Below are 21824 nucleotides of genomic sequence, written 5' to 3' on the forward strand. Positions count from 1 at the left end.
ACACCTACACGTTGTGGCTTAGAAGCCTTCGTCAGGGTCTGTTTGACTACCTAAGGGTGGCGTTTCGATTCCCTGTGTGTCGCAGCCAGACAGAAAGTCTGCTCCCACATTCAAATGCCCAGGGTTGTAAATCGCCTTGAGGGAGAGGAATTTGTTCTGAGTCCAAAGCAGAACCTGCTTCGCTAACCTGTTCAGACGGCATAAATGCTGTCTACATTGGCAATTTATGTAGGTGACTATCGTAGTGTTGTCCATCCACACTAAGACATGGTAGCCCCTTAACTGTTGGAGGAAGTACTTCAGGGTAAGAAATGCAGCCATCAATTTGGCTGCAATGCAGAGGCAATTGATGCACCAATTGAGATGACGACCTCTCTACGATGGCACCCCAGCCCATGAGGGAATCGCCTGTCGTGAGCTTCTTGCGACGAAAACACATGCCTAGAGTAGGACCCAAGGCGAGGAACCGGGTTTTGAGCTACATAGAAAGTGTACAGCATGTAACCTTTACCACAAACATGTTTTTTGCAAGAGCACTAAGAACTCAGCGCATGCGCTTACCATAAACATGGATTTTAAAAAGGGCATGAAGCACTCTGCGTGTGCCCTAACCCTCATTTGCCTCTGGGGATTGGCCCTTGGATGATATCCCCTGGCTTTGAGCCACAGCTGAAATGGTCTCATTTGCGGAAGGCCCAAAGTTATCACTGTGGACACAGCTGCCATAAGACCTAGAAGTCTTTGAGAGCAATGGAAAGTAATTTCCTGACCTAGCCTAATATCGCTCAGGGTGTTTAAGATTGACTCAACACATGCGGGGGAGAGCTAAATACATTGTCCTCTCCCCAGAGATATAAGATGAGCGAGGACATCATCCGATGTCGAAACGCAAGCTCTTGAGAGGCAGTTGTCTATGTAATTCAAAATGCAGATGCCCTGGTGTTGCAACAGAGCCAGAGCTGCATCTTTGTGACAAGGCTGGGCCGAATGGAAGAACCTGATATTGATAAGCTTCACCCCCGAAAGTAAACCTCAGGAATTTCCTGTGTTGTGGCAGAATTTCTACATGCAAATATGCGTCCTTGAGGTCGATTGTGACAAACCAATCTTTGTGTTGAATTCGAGACACAATAATTTTGACTGTCAGCATTTTGAACTTGTTTGTCCTGAGAGAACGGTTAAATTTTGGGAAACAAAAAATATCGGCTGATATAACCTGACTGTCTGTCTGGTTGGGGAACATATTCCATAGATACTTTCCCCAGTTAGAATTTTCCTGTACCAAAAATATGCCCACTTCGGTTTCTCGGTAGAGACTTCACCGTTGAAAATTGGAGGATGGTGTGGAAATTGTATTCTGTAGCTTTTTTCTACAGTTCTCAAAACCCGAGGAGGTATGTTTGGCAGTAGATTTCACGCAACGTCCTGTCGGGGGAATGTTAAATATCCTGTGTCCTGAGAAACTGCAACTGAATATTTAACATTTCACTGGAAAATGCTACCCCCCGAAACACTGGAGGTGGTGGGGATGGAACCACGGTGTTGCGAGGGTGTCAGGAAGGAGCTACTTAATATATTTTTTACATGAGCCATCCTTTTTTCAGCAGGTCAGCCTGGTATGCCTGACATGGTGTGCAGAGCAGCACCAGCATGGAAATACCTTGCCTACCAGCGTGAATGTTGTTCTGCACGGCTTGATGGGGACTGCTGGCTTTTAGAGACTGAAATCTGCTTTAACTTCGAGTGCTTGCTCTTTCTCCTGTGGCCAGTCTAGCTGTAATCTGGCCACTGCACGAGTGACCACCTCGACTATAAAAGAACAGCCAGATAAGATATTAATATAAGCATCTAACTTCTCAGGTAAATACTCAGATGAGTATTTAATCATTTCTTAAATGCAGCCATATATCAACCAGACATGTAATAATAGTCTGGATGAAAGGCTGGGGTGTCCGGACTTAAGATACAAGTCTATATATTTGTTCACATAGCTCAAGGAAATAAATGATGTGCAGAAAACCCTATTAGGGTGAATTGATATACTGATAATAACTAATTTTGTTTATTATATGATGCATTTATTTACCACTGCCATTTATATAATCTACAAATCTTTTGCTCCATGAAATTATCATTTGTCATGGTGTGTCATATGATGTATACAGTAACTGACAGTAGGTTTTGTGTGTGTGTGTGTGTGTGTGTGTGTGTGTGTGTGTGTGTGTGTGTGTGTGTGTGTGTGTGTGTGTGTGTGTGTGTGTGTACCTGGTATGAGAGCATCTTTCCTGCAGTCATACAGCATCCCCAGCTGGAAGGGTCTCCCTAGAGCCGCTGTTTCAATCACATTCACTCCCACTGAAGCCATACTAAACACACAAAAACACACAAAAACACACACACACACACACACACACACACACACACACACACACACACACACACACACACACACACACACACACACACACACACACACCAGTTACTGACCCTGAACACTTATTTAACTCACTGACTATCAGTATAAACCAGGGCTGCATTTCCCAAAAGCATTGTATGCCTAAGAAGTTCGTAAAAATGATTGTACGACTGATCTTAATATTACGGTCTGTTTCCCAAAAGCATCCTAACTTAAGTAGCACTAGAAAATCTTTGTAGATCTACGAGTGCTCTGGAGTAATCGTAAATCCCCAAGTGCATCGTAAGAAGACAGAGTTATGAGGTCAGATTTTACCTTTAAATGTGTAAGAATGGATTTCACCTGAGAATGAACTCAAGAGATCTAAGGTGCAATAAGACAATAAAACTTCACTCATCTGAAGAGGAGATCTACAAGAGAAAACAGGACCCACTTGTTCCAACCTTATCTCCCCTCCCTGCTGAGTCCTGACCCTTGTCACCCTCCCTTTCTCAGGGCTCACACAATCATGTAAATCTCACAGATACTGCAGACTCTTTCATGGTCAATATAAATACTTTTGATGCGAGTGGTAACGAGGTTTCAGTCCCACATCAGTAGAACAGGTTCAAATAAAGAAAACAATGCTTGTTCTCCGGGTGTGGGAGATGCTCATAGAAATCTTTTGATAAACATTTGCTGTCATCCCCTTCAGATAGGTGTGACCATTTGGGCACGAGAAAAGTTCAACCCAAAAGCTTCATAAATATTTGGGTGCTGAATGTTTATTGTTCTTTTGTTCTGGGTGAGTATTTAAGGGGAATTGGCAAACCACTCAAGGAAGCATCTGTAACCAGAACTTCCCACACTGTTGCGGTGTGTCTCTATTGCCAGGTATGCAACTATTCATATATTATTTTATAATTGGGTTTTCTATTATATGCTGATCAAGTTGTGTATGATGGATTATGTTTAATTCCTTAATTTGACATTTTTGCCTGGTTAAAATAAAACTTTCATCTTGATTTATCTTGTATGGTTCCGAAATCGTTATTCTAGTATGGATCGATGTAGAGTCCTTTATTACCGCAAAATCGTCTCGGTTACGTATGGTAACCCTCGTTCCCTGAAGGAGGGAACGGAGACGTACGTCGGTAATAACCGACGAATTGGGATCACTTCAGAGAGCCCCTATCAGCTTCGAGAACTTAAGAACAGGCCAATGAACAATTGGCGTGCGAGATTTGCATCTCGCGCTCCGCCCCGCGGGTATAAACATGAAGCGAGAGCACCGCACTGACGTTTTTCACTGAGGAGCCGAACCAGTGACTCGGCCAAGCAGTGATGGAAGGAGCTGTGGCGACGGGACGTACGTCTCCGTTCCCTCCTTCAGGGAACGAGGGTTACCATACGTAACCGAGACGTTCCCTTTCAGTCGGTCACTACGACGTACGTCGGTAATAACCGACGAATTGGGATCCCTATGGAAAACGCCACAGTTACTACCACTTCCAGCACCCAGCGAGAGCCCCTCAGACCCCGTTCTGAAGCGGGCGGGAAGATTCACGCTAGAAGAGTCATGCTGCTGTTCCGCAAGACCCATTCAGCAGACTTGATTGGATAACGCTGGGAAAGCGTGCCCGAAGGACGCTGCGGGAGCCACATCATGCCCGGAGGGAGTTACCATGTGGAGAAAACACGTATGGGCTGGCCGAGGGCAGCACAACATACGGAGTCCCAGGGGAGGCCCCGGCCTAATGCAGGCGGGGGACGACACCGTACTGAGACGGCAGAGAACTCTGCCAAGGGAAAGACACGAGCTCGCCGTAGGGAGCTGTACGGTGGAAAATACACGTATGGGACCGCCGTAGGGGTCACGACATACGGAACCCAGCCTGACACAAGTTCCACCAATGCATACGAGTGCCAGACCTGGCGTCGGACGCTCCGCAACATCCGACTGCCGAGGGGTGCGGAGGACTCAACAGGGTTCGCCAATCCTGGGGAACTCGACTGGAGAAAATAAGCGCACGTATCCGTTCCAGGGGAAGGGAATGGCGCAGCAAGCCGACACTAGAACGGGCACTTCAGTGAAGCTGACTATGGGAAGCGAGCACACGAGAAGCCACCGGCTCTACACGCAGGCTATAAAACCTAGCGAACGTGTTGGGTGTCGCCCAGCCCGCAGCTCTACAAATGTCTGTCAGCGAGGCGCCACGAGCCAACGCCCAGGAAGAAGCAACACCCCTGGTGGAGTGCGCTCTAACCCCGAGCGGGCAGGGCACGTCTTGGGATTCATACGCCAAGACGATGGCATCCACTATCCAGTGGGCCATCCTCTGCTTGGAGACAGCCTTTCCCTTCTGCTGTCCTCCGTAACAGACGAAGAGCTGCTCTGAGGTCCTGAAGCTTTGCGTTCTGTCCACGTAAGTCCGGAGAGCACGGACGGGACAGAGCAAAGCTAGGGCTGGGTCTGCCTCCTCCGAAGGCAGCGCTTGCAGGCTCACCACTTGGTCCCGGAAGGGAGTAGTGGGAACCTTGGGCACATATCCAGGCCGGGGTCTCAGGATCACCTGAGAATCACCCGGCCCGAATTCCAGGCACGATTCGTCGACCGAAAATGTCTGCAGGTCCCCTACCCTCTTAACTGAGGCCAATGCAATCAGGAGTATTGTCTTTAGAGACAAGATCTTAAGCTCTACTGACTGTAAAGGCTCGAAGGGCGCCCTCTGAAGTGCGGTCAGCACCAGAGTCAATCCCAAGAGGGTATAGAAGAAGGGCGAGGAGGATTTAGTCTCCTCGCTCCCCTTAGGAACCTGACGATCAGATCATGCTTGCCTAAGGACTCACCATTAATGAGGTCATGGCTTGCGGCGATGGCGGCAAAATATACCTTGAGGGTGGAGGGAGACAGCCTTCTCTCCAACCCGTCTTGAAGAAAAGATAGCACAGATCCGATCGAACATTTCCGGGGGTCTTCTCGGCGAGAAGAGCACCAGTCGACGAACAGGTTCCACTTCAACGCATTTAGCCGTCTCGTAGAGGGGGCTCTGGCGGAAGCGATGGTGTCGACTACCGCTTGCGGTAGGTCACCTAGAACCTCCGCGTCTCGTCCAGGGACCAGACATGGAGTTTCCAGAGGTCTGGACGCGGGTGCCATAGGGTGCCCCGTCTCTGAGACAGAAGGTCCTGCCTCAGAGGAATGGGCCAAGGAGGTGCTGTCGCGAGGAGCACTAGTTCCGGGAACCACGTCCTGTTGGGCCAGTACGGAGCTACCAAGAGGAGTTGCTCCTCGTCCTCCCTGACCTTGCACAGAGTCTGTGCAAGAAGGCTCACTGGGGGAAACGCATATTTGCGCAGAGCCCGGGGCCAGCTGTGTGCCAGTGCATCCGTGCCGAGGGTCCCCTCGGACAGGGAATAGAACAACTGGCAGTGGGTCGTGTCGTGGGCGGCAAACAGGTCGATCTGTGCGGCCCCAAAACGACTCCAAATCAGCTGGACCACCTGGGGGTGGAGTCGCCACTCTCCGGGAAGCACTGGCAACCGCGACAGCTCGTCGGCCGCACGGTTGAGCAGGCCCAGAATGTGAATAGCACGAAGGGACCTCAGATGCTTCTGACTCCACAGGAGGAGATGGCGGGCGAGTTGGGACAAACGGCGGGAGCGTAGACCACCTTGTTTGTTGATGTACGCAACGGCCGTCGTGCTGTCCGTCCGGACCAGAACGTGCTTGTCTTTGAGCGACCCTTTGAGGCGGCTGAGAGCAAGACGAACTGCCAGGAACTCTAGGCAATTGATATGCCATTGCAGTTGGGGCCCCGCCCACAGACCCGATACTTCAAGCCCGTTGTACGTGGCACCCCAACCCGTGGGTGAGGCATCCGTGGAGACAACATGATGCCTGGACACTTGTTCTAGAGGCACTCCTGCCCGTAGAAATGAAGGGTCCGACCACGGGGTGAGGGTTTGGCGGCATCTCGGCGTCACTTGGACACGGAGGGACCCGCTGTGCCACGCCCATCTCGGGACCCGGTCGTGTAGCCAGTGCTGAAGCGGTCTCATATGGAGCAGCCCTAGCGGCGTTACTGCGGCTGCTGCTGCCATATGCCCCAGGAGCCTCTGAAAATGTTTCAGTGGAACCGCTGTACTGCGTTTGAGCGTACTCAAGCAGCTCAGCACCGACTGGATGCGCTCCTCTGTGAGGCGCGCAGTCATGGCGACCGAGTCGATCTCCATCCCGAGAAAAGAGATCCTCTGTACGGGACAGAGTTTGCTCTTCTCCCAGTTGACCCGAAGACCCAACTGGCTGAGGTGCCGGAGCACCATGTCCCTGTGTTCGCACAACTGCTCCCGCGACTGGGCAAGAATCAGCCAGTCGTCGAGATAGTTGAGGATGCGAACACCACGCTCTCTCATGGGAGCAATGGCCGCCTCCGCGACTTTCGTGAAGACACGGGGTGACAGGGACAACCCGAAGGGTAGGACTTTGTACTGGTATGCCCGTCCGTCGAAAGCAAAGCGTAGAAACGGTCTGTGTCGAGGGAGAATCGAGACATGAAAGTACGCGTCCTTCAGGTCGATCGCTGCAAACCAATCCTGGGGACGGATGCACCTGAAGATGCGTTTCTGGGTTAACATTCGGAACGGCATTTTGTGAAGGGAGCGGTTCAAGTAACGCAGATCCAGGATTGGTCATAACCCGCCACCTTTCTTGGGTACAATGAAGTACGGGCTGTAGAACCCGGACTTCATATCGGCTGGAGGGACCGGCTCTATCGCGTCCTTCGCCAATAGGACAGCGATCTCCGCCTGAAGCACGGGGGCGCCCTCCTTCGGTATAGAAGTGAAGTGGACACCCCTGAACTTCGGGGGACGCCGGGCGAACTGAATCGCATAGCCGAGTCTGATGGTGCGGATGACCCAGCGAGACGGGCTGGGGAGCGCTAGCCAGGCCCCCAGAGACCGAGCAAGCGGGATCATCGGCACCACGGACGTACCCGGAGCGGGGCAGCGCAGCGGAACACAGGGGCCCCAGGACGACATGGGAGTGGTCCGTGCAGGGGTCTGGGTCTGACACACGACCTGCATCCGCTGAGGGGACGGGCGAGCGTGGGGAGGCACTTTGTGTGCGTCCGCACAACCGACGCCCCCTGTTGGCGAGGAGAGAGGTGTCTGAGGGGTACGAGGCATGGTAGCGTCGCATACCGTCAGACGCGCTCTCTTGGCACCCAGAGATGTTGGAAACCGCTCTTTTATTGAAAATTTGGGTGCCACTGGCACTGGGGCCAGTGGCGGAGCAGAAAGAAAAATGGGGTTCCCCCGGCCCTCCACCGGGGGAAGGAGTGGTGCTGCAGCCATCTCCTGAAGAGCAGTTTCCTCCATCTCTGGGCGGCCCGTCTCAGGGTCTCTTCCGACGGCGCTTGCCACCTGGCTTGGCAGCGGCCTGAGCGGGCTGGACGTTCTTCCCGCGACCGGCTCCACGCCCACGGCCGGTGGAAGGCTGCTGCTGGGCTGGGGCGGGAGCGGGGGCGGCCGCAGGAGGACGTACTCGGCGACGGGCAGGCGGAGGTGCTGCAGCCGGCGGCTGGGTGGAGGCAGCAGCGGGCCGCCGGTGCAGGATGTGTTTGATGGCCTCCGTCTGCTTCTGGGCGGCCGAGAATTGCTGGGCCAGGTTGAGCCAGAGATGCCGTTACTGGACCACTAAGGTGGACATCGCCTGACCCACGGAACGGGCGGTAACTTTCGTCGCCCGGAGGGCGAGGTCCGTCGCCGCCCGGAGCTCCCGGAGGAGCTCTGGGTCAGACCTACCCTCGTGCATGTCCATGAGTGCCTGGGCTTGGTGCACCTGAAGCAACACCATGGCATGCAAGGCAGACGCGGCCTGTCCGCAGGACCTGTAGGCCTTCGCAGTTAGACTGGAAGAAAACCTACAGGCTTTGGACGGGAGACGAGGATCACCACGCCACTCGGAGGCGGACGCCGGACGCAGCTGCATCGCGACGGCGCGTTCGACCGGCGGGATCCCCTCGTAACCCTTGGCCTGTCCACCGTCAAGGGTAGTAAGGAGGGAGGAGCCTCCAGGTCTGTTTCTGGCACTGAAGGGTGTCGTCCACGACCTGGAAAGCTCCTCATGCACCTCCGGGAAGAATGGCACTGGGGTGGGACGCTGAGAACCAGCGCAACCCCCCCCCCCAGGAACCAATCATCCAACCTAGAAGGTTCGGGACGTGGTGGAGGGTTCCACACAAGCCCGACCTTTTCGGCGGCCCGGGAAAGCATAGCCGTCAACTCAGGGTCCGACTCAGCCGTTGCCACTCTCCCAGAGGGAGGCAGTACAGCTGAATCCTCATCCTCTGAGGACTGGAACTCCCCCTCCGATGCTGCGATCGACATCTGCTCGTCCGCGGGCGCTCCGAAAGAGATGACTGGGCGCCCGTGGGCGGGACCAGCGATCTCTTCCGGTGGCGCCACCGGCAGCGGTGCTTGAGAGGGTTCAGGGACCTGCGTAGGGACACTAGGCGGGTTTGTCCTGAACGTTATCCTCAGATCACCCCGGCCATCCGTCGAAGTAGGTCTATCCTGGTTAGGGATAGCTCTAGATCGAGGTATGGGGAGGGGGACTCCGCCTTCCCGGAGGTAGGTGAGTCTCGACCTAAGCACCGCAATAGTCATGTTCCCGCAGTGAGAACACGAGCTATTCACAAACGCTGCCTCAGCGTGCTGTAAGCCCAGGCACGTGATGCAGTGAGTGTGGCCGTCAGCGGGCGAGAGGGAACGACCGCATCCAGAAACGCACGGGTGGAATGACATCTTGAAAAAGACGCAGTGTCACACCCGTGTTGCTCTTTTTGTGAGGAAACGCTCTTTTAAGAGAGTGCTGAAGCACCCAGGGAAACCGCGGCAACACACAGGGAATAGTGCAGCTTGTGTTTGCACTCAAAGAAAGGAACGCCCACCGATACCAACAGATTGCTGTGATAACAGCAGTTTGTTCCTTGTAGCAGCTGAGTTCGCGGTCCCGCTGGAAAGCGCCGTCACACCAGCACACGATCCTCTCTCTGTTCTCTGATGAATTTTCTCTTTCGCTGAAAGGACAGGAAAGCAGTCTCTGCAACTTCAAACGCCGGTTCGGCTCCGAAGTGAATGACGTCAGTGCGGTGCTCTCGCTTCCTGTTTATACCCGCGGCACGGGGCGGAGCGCGAGATGCAAATCTCGCACGCCAATTGTTCATTGGCCTGTTCTTAAGTTCTCGAAGCTGATAGGGGCTCTCTGAAGTGATCCCAATTCGTCGGTTATTACCGACGTACGTCGTAGTGACCGACTGAAAGGGAACTAGGGTTATGATAGATCAAACCGATGACGCCACGGCTGAAGCATGGAGCGCAGCGTGCGCGATATTCCGATTTCTGACTATCGCTGGGTTAGCAAGTTGTAGTCCGTAGATATTACTAAAATTACACTTTTTGTTGAGTGAGCATGTGCAACCACTTAAAGGTAAAATATTCACCCTACATCCTCTGACTAATCACAGAAGTAGCGTTTTGTGCCCGTGAGCACGCGAACCGGACGCGTCTGTCTCTCTGCGATTTAGGGTCTCTCGATGAACGAATATAAAAACTAGGAAGATATAAAGATAATCAACGATCTAAATTAAATCACACTTAATCATATGATCAGCAAATGTAACTGGTTCGATGAAATCACGTATATAATTGGAGTCAGATTAAATCATTCATGGAGTCAGATAATAAAGTTGGATCTTCACATTTTAATATCTTAAAGTGATTTTTACAGAAGTGCCAGAAAAGACATACACGCAGAAGTCCTTCACACAGCTGCTGGATTTCGTCATTGAGCCAGTGGGTGGACTTTACAAATGTATTTAAAGTGCAATCAAATCCTTATAATATAACTTAATAAAGCTTGTTCAGTCGTTTTTTTGTTTAAACTAATTTATAAATTAAATAATTAAAAAGGGCCGAAAACAAAAAAATAAATACATAGAAATACTCATCTAAATCAAATGAATGAACAAAAAATTTATAAAAGAAGTAATGTGGGAAATATGCTACAAAGACTATCAGGAAACCCGACCCAGGCTTGTTCACCTTACAGAATATAAATGAAAATTATTTATATTTTCTAATTGCTAAATTCGAATCGAGGTGGCAAACACTCAGAAACAAATGTGCAAAAATTGTACCTGGGGCACTGTGCTTAATTAGTCAATTCTGAGGTCCCAGGAGGGGACGGATCTGGCAAGTTAGTGGGGTAGGGAAAGGTAATGGAACATAGTGTATATATATATATATATAATTTCCGGCACCTCCGAAATACGATCCGGCACCTCATTTGGGGGATCCAGCATCTCATACACAAAGATGTTATGACCAGAATATGTTCAGGAAAATTAACTATAAGCCTAATAACAATAATAATGTTATAATTAACTTGCTATATCCATGTTAAATGTATTCAGAAGTGGAAGAAATGCCACTAACAGTGGTCCACGCCATGTTTTGCCAATGATCTATTGGATTTGACCGCTATTCACATTTCCAACACATGACAATAAAACACTCTATAAAAACTTAGATGCACTTGGTATTTGTGAAGTGATTTTCTGAAACGTATGCATGGCATAATTGACTTAATTTGGCTGTTAGAATAATGTAAGTATTTTAAATGCGTCGCAAAATACGCATCTTTAATAGTTTTCTGAAAAACAATGCATATTTTTGTATATTACACAAGACGTGAACAAAATCTCCAAAATGAAACACGTACACTCATTTGAAGTGGATCATTTAGCATATTCCACAAAAAGAAATGCACATAAACGGTGATGGAAACATATTTACAGAAGAAACTCTTGAATTGATTAGTAGAGAGAATTGATTAGTAATGCGCATTTAGACTGAATAATTCATTCGGACATGGCATCGGAAATGTTGCTGATCATTTTGAAATTTGGTGTTATAAAATTCCAAAGGCAGTCAAATCGGTCGAATACAAACTTAAAGAAACACACGCCACTAATTATTCATTTTCAGACTCCCCCTGTGTTAAACAGTTGAGTTTGACCGTTTTGGTCTGGCGGTAGAACTTTTAGCATAGCTTAGCATAGATCATTGAATCTGATTAGACCGTTAGCATCTCGCTCAAAAATGACCAAAGAGTTTAGATATTTTTCCTATTTAAAACTCGACTCTTCTGCAGAAAATGACAGAAAATGAGAAGTTGTGATTTTCTAGGCCGATATGGCGAGGAACTACACTCTCATTCCTGCGTAATAATCAAGAGCTGTGAGCCGCCCCATGAGTGCAGTGGTGCAATATTATCTTTTGTTATAATTATTATTATTTTATTTTTTTACAGCATTAACGTGCTTATTTTTTAATAATCAAAATGTCAATCTTCATCTTTATAATACAATATTCAATGCAATACAATCTTAATATTTCTAGTCAACTAGTAGTCAATTAAGCTGCTTAAATATATGTGCATGAAGGAATATGGCCAAAAACTGGTTGCCCTAAAAAAATTGTGAACTTAAAAATGTGTGTTAATTTAACTTAAAATAATTGGTAATATCAATTACTTTGTAGTTATAACAGTTATGATCTGTTATCTGAGTGATCTATACTCCCAGAGTGCATTGCGGCATTAATACATTAATTGCTTTGTTTTAGTATTTTTGGCTTTATTTTACCATTTGTCTTTTGTCAGTATAACCCTGATAATGACAGCAAATAAAACTGTAAAGGTCTTATTAATAATAAAAATAAATAATATGAAAAATCCTTGTTACCATTTGTTGTGTTTTGATGCTGAATTTTGAAGTGTGTGTGTGATAAAAGTTTATGCCATAAGTGTTAGCAGAATTTTTTTAAAAGATCGTTTGACATGAAATATAGTTATATTATATATCATTAATTCACAAATTATATAGTATGACGGTGCCGTAAAGAATCGCAAGCGCAGGGTAAGATTTGTGAAAGTGTACATAAGATTGCAAGCGTAAATTAAATTTGTATGCGCAAGATAAGTTTTGTAAAGGTGTAAATTGCCTTTCAAGTGAAAGAAAAAAAATATTTGCAGCATTTTACTGTTATTCGTAAGTGTAATTCATGTATTGTGAAACTGCAGCTTCATGTTAACGTAAAATAAATATGATCTGTATTCTTCTGACTTCAATTTTTCCGTGCTAAGACTTTTGACATGTTTCTTTCGCCAAGATACGGCCAAAATCATTGCACGACTGTGAACATCGATTTGCAATCCAAAACATCAGAGTCAGGAACTGCAAAACAGATTGACCGTGTAAAACCAACCTTTGTGTAAAAAATATTAACTGTTGCAAATGTCTAAATGACTTGTTGTGTACGTAGGGCAAAAAAGTTCCTGAAAGAAACCGATTTGTACACTTCCGTCTATCTTTTAGCTGCGCTTAAAGTTTTGGCACGATTCTCTCATTGCTGAGTTTTGCAAGCGAAGAGGAAGGCGGGTCCACCTTCTTCTGTAGCCAATCAAATGAGCTGCTCGCTGACTCTCGATTTACCCTTATGTGATTGGTTCAATAAACACCCCAGACGCCAGAACACATCTTTATCTTCATTTGGCTCAGCATTCCGAGCTAGTGTGTTAAGAAAGAAAATGTATATTCAGTGTGTCCTTATCATCTTCATCATCATCATGCCATGATATTAGTTTGTTATGCTGCTAAAAGTATAGCATCTGCACTACTGCATGCATAATTGTACCTGTCTACTGATCAGGGGCGATTCCAGAATTATTATTATTATTAGTATAGTAGTAGTAGTAGTGTTAGTATTAAATTATAATTTTTCCTCTAACATGTATTTTAAGGGCATCTCTAAGTTATGGACCATTTATCATGTAATACAATCGTTTAACCTCTAGATGGCTGTATATCCCTATATATAAACATAAACATGGCTGTGTATTCCCTGTTTGCTGGGTTTTGATTCAGACATAATTAGTTAGTTTTCATTTGATTTGGAGATAGATAGATAGATAGATAGATAGATAGATAGATAGATAGATAGATAGATAGATAGATAGATAGATAGATAGATAGATAGATAGATAGATAGATAGATAGATAGATAGATAGATATTATGAAAGACTACTCTTTGCCAAAGTTGAGTTTTTATATTGATTTGAAGTATCAGTTTTGTATTAGCCTATTGTCAAATCTGGACACAGAGAAAACATTGTTATTCATACTAGCTATATATAATAGCTTGATCAGTCACACTATAGTAATCAGAATCAATACAGTGTGACCAGGACGATATTTCAAAATATATAAATACTATTAACTGTGGTCTGAAAAAGTCTTAAATCAGAATGGTATTATTGGGTATTAAAGAATAGGTAGGTAAGAATTATCAAAAACACTTTTGTCCAAATTTGTTTAAACTTTCTTTATATGTCAATACATAATTAAAATGTAAGTACTCTGAAAAAGAGAGTATAAAAATCGAGTGACTCTAGACTTTTTAATCTGCAATAAACAACGCTCATTATTTTCGTCCAGGACGAAACAAGTGATTGGCTTGGGCAACTGTTTAACATCAGCTCAGTGGTGTAAGCAGATTATTTAATATATAAAATGTATTAATATATTGATTCCAATTCCAATTCCAATTCCAAACCAATCCATTAATGACGCACCAGCTCAAAATTCAGGATGAACACATATAGTCAGCCTTGAACGGTGCACAGCTTATTAGGCAACCATGCTTTATTTATTATCATGTAGGCTATGTGTGCATTAAAAGTACAATTTCGGCAGCGAGAACGATTCTTAGCCAAATGAAGATAAAGATGTGTTCTCGCGTCTGGGGTGTTTATTGAACCAATCAGATAAGGGTAAATCGAGAGTCAGCGAGCAGCTCTTTTGATTGGCTACAGAAGAAGGTGGACCCGCCTTCCTCTTCGCTTGCAAAACTCAGCAATGAGAGAATCGTGCCAAAACTTTAAGCGCAGCTAAAAGATAGACGGAAGTGTACAAATCGGTTTCTCTCTGGAACTTTTTTGTCCTACGTACACAACAAGTCATTTAGACATTTGCAACAGTTAATTTTTTTTTACACAAAGGTTGGTTTTACACGGTCAATCTGTTTTGCAGTTCCTGACTCTGATGTTTTCGATTGCAAATCGATATTCACAGTCGTTCAATGATTTTGGCCGTATCTTGGCGAAAGAAACATGTCAAAAGTCTTAGCACGGAAAATTGGAAGTCAGAAGAATACAGATCATATTTAGTTTGCCTTAACATGAAGCTGCAGTTTCACAATACATGAATTACACTTACGAATAACAGGAAAATGCTGCAAATATTTTTTTTCTTTCACTTGAAAGGCAATTTACACCTTTACAAAACTCATCTTGCGCATACAAATTTAATTTACGCTTGCAATCTTATGTACACTTTCACAAATCTTACCCTGCGCTTGCGATTCTTTACGGCATCAATTTACCTTCATAGTATGGGCCTATATGAAGTTCCAAGTGCCCAAACAAAGAGAACACTGATCACAATAATGGAGAGGGCATTCTTAACCCTGCGTGTGGAGTAAATGAAGACTATGGCAAATATATGATGATAATATAAATGTCATACTGCCAGTGTAGTGAGTTGATGCATGATATGTTTGGGCATGAGAGAGGTTGCGGGTTCACACAATCATTTCAAAATATCAAATATCCAAGGATGGATTTAGTTTGAAATTTGGATTATATTTATAAGATCTCACGAGTCGTGATGAATGTCATTTCAACTATTTCTGAAGTGCTTCTATTATAAAGAACATCCCTTTCTCACATAACGCAGTTAAACAGCTCCTGATAGAGTCAATAATCGATTCTTGAGCCATTGATAAACTCATTCAGCACGGACAGCACCTGCTAACATCACACTTAAGAACCTTAAACAACTCCTAAAATATATGCATATACCTTTAGTTTATACGTTTAGAGTCTTCGTAGCGCGCTAAGAGAACGTTATCTGGAAATGCAGCCCTGAACTTTGAACTCTGTTCTGTATTATGCAGAGTTAGCCTATCAATTATTAACACCAAGCATAATATAAATTGGGATCGTTCATAATTCTTGACAGATTAATTTCCTTTGATGAATCTTCATGTAATTCTCTTTGAAATTAAATAGTTTATATGAATATCTGTTCTCTTACCTCTTCAGTTGCAGCTAAAGGAGAGCTAAAGTTTGACGTCTGTTCCTTTTGAACGATATTAGTATGATTCGTTAGGAAAAGAAGATCACTTAAATCAGCATATTAGCAAATCGCATTACCGTCTGTAAAGCCAAATCTAGATTATTTCCTAACGCTTGGATATTATTGCATTCAGTTTATTCTAGAGTGAAAAAATGTAGCCATTGATGTGTTTCCGTGAGTTCTCTGTCCCCGCCTCTGTGTTATTATGGCAAGCCGTTTTAGCATTAAATACGAGACACCCCTCGCTGCAGCCTGTAGCACGGTGACGTAGCTGGATGGATCCAATACGTACTGGATGGTGGTGTTTTGGCGACGTCACAGACGCATGCGCAGTACCGATCTCAGTTATGCGCATGCGCTAAGCATGTACACTCAATATTGTATTGAGATGATGTTCTAACTTGTTTAGTAGTACTGATAAATAGTAATGCGTCATTATTGATGAATAAGTAATTATTTACATGTATGTAATGCTTAAGTTATCCAAGTTTTGCTCTACATCCACAATTTTACATTTAAAAAAATCACACTTTTAGAGCTTTTAAACCTAAATTTGATGGATTAATAACATGTCACCACAAGTATTATTTTTTTATGTGTATACAGAACATTTTTTTATTCAGATCATATTTGATTTTGAGTGGAGGCAAAAATGAGTCAAGTAATTGTTTCTGTAATTTTAATCAAAAGTAAATGAAAGGACACATTCAAGGAAAATGAAAAAATAAAAGCACCAAGAAAAAAAGATCAAGCAGTTGTCACTCTTCATCAGTGACCATTTATATTTAATTTTAGTTGTCCTTGGGGCTGTAGTGATTGCCATCACAGATGAAACAGTCTGCTGAGCAGTAACCCTCAAAGTCTTTGGTTGAGTAAAAAGCAGACATGATTCCTCTTCTTCCATTCCCAATGTAGCCTGGAGCGAAGTCTTTAAATAAGTCCCCACAGCAAAGGCAACTGCTCAGTTTATATGGCACTCGATAACTCTCCTTGTAGTCACTGGAGTATGCACTCCAGTTAACAACACCTATTGTAAGAAAGAGTTTTGGAATAATACAAAGTTCTGAGCAAAGCTTAATGCATTTGCAGTTTAAACTTAATGTGTAGAACTGTCTACTGGTAAAAATAATAGAATTAAATAACTTACTGTCAAGCCAGGCAAAATGAGCGTCTTTTCTGAATGCCTCCTCAGACACAACATCATGGAAACGCCAGCATGTCAGAGACAGTCTGGAGAAAGCCACATCCCCATCTTCTTTGACCACATCCATGAGGATGTTCCTCAGGATCTCAGGTGGCATCTGCGGAAAAAAAAAAAAAGTTTAATATTATTCAATATAAAATACTAGTCAAATAATTGCATACAATTAACATGTTAAAAATAAAAACATTTGGAATAGGGAAAACTCCCACCTTACTCAAGTAATCAGCTTCCATTTCCATTTCCAATTCTCCTGAAAGAAAGAAAGAAAGAAAGAAAGAAAGAAAGAAAGAAAGAAAGAAAGAAAGAAAGAAAGAAAGAAAGAAAGAAAGAAAGAAAGAAAGAAAGAAAGAAAGAAAGAAAGAAAGAAAGAAAGAAAGAGAAAAATATTTATGGAAATTGGAAGTTGAACATTTTATCATCAGTTGTCAGATTAGTTGTTGCAAACATATTTCAGTTAAAGTTATACCTGTCTTCATTTTCTTCTGCCTTTTTTTTGGTGGCTTTCTTTCAGCATCTGATCTTAAATTATATAAAAAAACAAGTTAACTACAGTTTTTACACCACACAGAAAAGAAAAAAAAATATTCACCATAAATACTATGCAAATTAACATTATTAAAGATTAAAAAAAAACCTGCTAATTCTACTCCACCTACTACTACTACTACATGTTTTATTTATCGGAAGTGCTCGCAAATAGGCTTACTTGACAGGATAATTTGTAAGCAGGAGCAAGCACCACCATCTCCTTACTGCAGCCATGTCAGTCTGGAAAATATGCTTAATGTAAAATCACAATCACCCTTTGAGATTAAACTTTCTCCCAAATTATTAGTTGATAGCTCACCTCAGCAAAATCAAAGAGACCTCCCATTACAACATAGAGAGCATACTGTAACATTAATAGTAAGTTAACAGACATCAAAACAGACAAAAACAATAGTAATGAACTTTAAATTGTTTTGGGCGACTGCATCAATATCTTAAAGTTTGTTTGATATTGGTTTTGCTCATAAACTAAAAAATAAATTAACAATAACAGACGGCAATCTGACAAGCTATCAAAAAAATTCTTATTTTTATCAAACATTTCTTCCTACCATCAACACAAACACTCCACAGTTATTTGAACAGTTCTGCCATGGAACACCCTGTTGAGTTAAATTGAAATAAACATGATATAATTATTCAAAAATAAACAGTGTGGTTGAATATCTAAAATGGAATTTAGTGATGGCAACAAGAAAACTACTTACGTTGAGATCATCACGTCCATACTCTTTCCACGGCCCAGGATGTAGTTGCTGCGCAAGTATTCTACAAAACATTTAAAATCACAAAAATAAAAAAAATGGACTAAAAATAATAAGAAAATGCTAATAAACAAACAAGTTGGGGTGGAACAACCCTAAACAAATTATTGGCTCATTTTTCATTGTTTAAACTATTTATCTATGAACTGTAAAATATAATTACAGACGATTAGGTAGATTTAAATAGTTTAAGCATCAATGAAAAATGAACCATAAAACAAAAAACAAGATGCATGCAAAAGGATGTATGGCACAAAACAGAACTACCATAATCCTGAACTTCTTTTGAACTCTTAATATGTTTCTGAAAAAACCTGTAGGGTTCAATGAAACGACTATCGCTGAAGTCAGTGCCGTACAGTGAATCGAGAAAATACATCTCTCTGCTTCTCGGTTTCATGATCTGTAAAACTGGTTCTATTAAATGATTCTTAGAAGATACATTTGTTAGTTATGTCAAAATATCAAATTAATGAAATAATAATGCAAAATATGCATTAAGGAGAACTGATCATTTAAAGATAATAGTCTTACACATATCATCCAATGTTTCGACGCCCTTGCCCAGGAAGGCAGTAAGATGAAGTCATATCTTGCTAGATCATCCTAATACAGACAACAAACATTTTTAAACACCACCTACAATGACCCTAGTTAACTTATATTAAATTTTCACAGTCATACTTACAGGCAAGTTATCTGAAGGGTCTGCACAATATGGTGGCAACCAGGTCACTGTCACATAGGAGCTAAAACAATGTACCTTTATGTTCTGTTAGATACAATTTAAAATTACAGTTAATTTGATTGCATATAAAGAATCACTTATGCACACTATCTCACTCAAAAAAAAAAAATCCACACAGAAGACAGGAATTTTTTTTACCTTTAAGTCAGCAATATCTCTGATAACTGAAAGGCAGGCATTCAAAATCTGTAATAATTTGAGAGAACCAAATTTAATACTCGATCATCCCAAAATAAAAGCTTGATTGTGTATGTGATAATACTCACAGTCCCTTCAACATCATTTGGATGGCCCAAGGTAATAAAATCTGATCTCTTCAGATTTGTTGCTCCTACTTGAGCCAAATATTGTTGTTGTGATTCACTTTCATTTAAAGCATTTTGTACCTAGACAAACAAAAACAATTTTAAGTATAATTATACACTTTTCACAAAAATGCTAAATAATTCAACATACCATCTTCATTTGGTCACTGCTTTGTGGATGCATCCAACATGCCCTGTTTGGCTGCACATTTTGTAGGGCTGTCATGTCCATCACTGAACCCTGGCTGGGGACTGAAAAGAGACAAAATATTACCCAACTGTACTAAGTGAAGTGAGATTTTGCAAGTGCAGTGTTTATCATGACATTACTTACAGTGAACTGGGTCTATTTGTGTAATATCACGTGAGAGTCTCTCACTATCATTTAGGGACTGTGGAGGTGTACCTTCACATACAGTACAATACAAAATAATTTTACCATACATGACAAAATTACTGGTCATTGTAAGAATTGAATTGATAACAAAAACAACAATAACAATAACAACAACAACAACAACTTACCAAGTACTATCTGACCATAACCATTGAAGGTTAACTGATCACTTGGCGATACAACTTTTCTTAGGCTGTCCTCCATGTTCTTATTCTGTGTGGTGTTATAATGGTGAATGATGTTGCGCATCAAAAATGTGTGTCCTGATGGCGTGAGCATGTTCAGGAAATAATTGTTTTTGCGCATTGCAGCAAAGAGTTGCTCTGCGGTTTGAGTATTTACCCATCCACAAAGTTCTGGGACTACTTGGACTCTCCTAAGAGCATCTCTTGCGTCTTTGGTGTTGAATTCATGGAATCGGTCATACAAAGCATAATGCTCTGATGATCCAGTCAAAGGATGGCAGTTGGTATCCTCCTCCTCCTTCTTATTTTTCAACCATGGTAGATTAACTTTGAGCTTGCCTTCTTTTGCTAGCTGGATATTTGCTGCAGTGGGTTCAGCAAGTCTCCCTTCATGGGGACTGAAAGGTAGAGAATCTGCTTCGCGAAGATTAACATGTGCTGCAAGACCTCTAGCAAAGTCATATATTACAACATTAGGAAAGTGCTTCCAACTCAGCAGCAAGTCTGCATAATCTCTGGGAGACTCTGCTCTTATGTTGAATTTGATGGAAAAGACTACGCCACATGGACATGTAATGACTGCCCAGCCACCTAAAAGAAAAGTACAATTTAAATAATGTGCAATTTGGAAAATTTGAAAAAATCTTTACACTGGTTGCTTTAAAAAAACACTTAAACTATTAACTTTTTTCACAAATTAGACATATATATATATATATATGTATGTATATATATATATATATATATATATATATATATATATATATATATATATATATATATATATATATATATATATATATACACATACATACACACACACAGGCAATTTACCAGAAGCACCCCAAATCTGCTGGAAGATTTTGTCATACGCAGAGCGGTTTTGCATCTCTGTTCGCAAACGTAACACAAGATCCATTCTTGATCCCTTTGTGTCCAATCCACATTCTTTGCACAGCTTCCTTACTGCATCAACCTAAACATATGACAGGCTTTAGTTAAAACCAAAATTGTGGTGAAACATAAATAGACGTTGTAAATTTGTTCTTACCTTAAGATTAAAAAGCTCATCACCTAACCTTTCCTCTGTGACATCAAGATCCGGAACATCACAGGACTTTGTTTTTTGTAGTTTTGCATGCTCAGTGTTTAGAACAATGTCTGACTTTCGGGTATTAGGTCCAATCCAAGGAGCCCAGCAATCATAACTTGGGCTAACTATGAAGGGATTCTTCCTGCCACCTTAAAAAAAAAATTAGAGTGTATAAGTACATTAAAGAAAATTTGTTTCTTTAGTTAAACAGACCTAAATATTACACATTAACTTACTTGAAAGAAATCCCCGGCCAATCATCTCCATCGTTACGGATTCCCAAAAAGAGACAATGTTTGTATCACCCTTGAATTCTGATGGTGGTGTGGCTATTTCACTGACTGCAACACAAATTCACAAATCAGGAACATGCCATTTTTAGAAAGTATTTGTAATACAATGTACACAACACATACTTACAAGGAATACTGAAGACACCTTTCTTGTGGAGATCCATGATCACCACTTTTGGGTGATAACCACAATTGATGCAGGTGTAAGAATAAACATGGCTGCTCAAGGCTTCAAAGTGGAGGTAACCATGGAGCACTGTGTCTTTGCTGGGGAATTTTGCTTTAGCAGTGGCTTCAAGTATGCTCATTACTCTGCTAACGGCAGTGTGATTCTAGGCATATTCACAGACAATAAAGAAAAAAAACATTGTTACATGACATAATACTTATTACATGAAACAATATCAACATCAGTAGTTACACATATTACCTGAAGAGCATTGCGAAGAATTACACACAAGTGTAGAGAAAGCAGAAGGTGGTCATTGAAGTTATGGATACCATCAGTGAATTCCTGGTACCGGTACATCATGTTGCAGTTACTACATACTTTGTAGTAAGTTAAAATTCCTTAAATGGAGAGCAGAAAAGTTTAATACAAAATAACAGTACACTCTTTAAACAA

At 42.9% G+C, this 21824-nt stretch overlaps 2 protein-coding genes across 2 annotated transcripts in view; both read right to left on the bottom strand.

The window, feature by feature from the left end:
- The window catches only part of LOC307121316 (uncharacterized protein), a 34852-nt gene extending 18989 nt beyond the window's left edge, over positions 1–15863 (bottom strand). Inside the window, exons 1-2 of the mRNA XM_079808835.1 lie at positions 15620–15863; positions 2266–2366 (exon numbers count right to left, since the gene is read on the bottom strand). Coding sequence (XP_079664961.1) covers positions 2266–2365 — 100 coding nt within the window. The 5' untranslated portion in view covers position 2366; positions 15620–15863. The remainder of the gene's footprint in view (positions 1–2265; positions 2367–15619) is intronic.
- A 469-nt stretch (positions 15864–16332) lies between these two features.
- On the bottom strand, positions 16333–21752 carry LOC307121537 (uncharacterized protein). The gene is made up of 20 exons (XM_079809146.1): positions 21630–21752; positions 21327–21531; positions 21143–21247; positions 20865–21055; positions 20648–20789; positions 19757–20404; positions 19566–19637; positions 19383–19483; positions 19193–19312; positions 19065–19112; positions 18867–18950; positions 18713–18784; positions 18122–18182; positions 17966–18016; positions 17713–17757; positions 17572–17633; positions 17332–17384; positions 17075–17115; positions 16809–16962; positions 16333–16688 (listed from the first exon to the last, which is right to left on the bottom strand). The coding sequence occupies exons 1-13, from the start codon at positions 21729–21731 to the stop codon at positions 18132–18134; spliced, it is 1941 nt and encodes a 646-aa protein (XP_079665272.1). The 5' UTR covers positions 21732–21752; the 3' UTR covers positions 16333–16688; positions 16809–16962; positions 17075–17115; positions 17332–17384; positions 17572–17633; positions 17713–17757; positions 17966–18016; positions 18122–18131.
- Positions 21753–21824: the final 72 nt, after the last annotated feature.

The sequence above is a fragment of the Gobio gobio genome (genome assembly GCF_949357685.1).
Source record: "Gobio gobio genome assembly, chromosome: 25".
Classification (NCBI taxonomy): Eukaryota; Metazoa; Chordata; class Actinopteri; order Cypriniformes; family Gobionidae; genus Gobio; species Gobio gobio.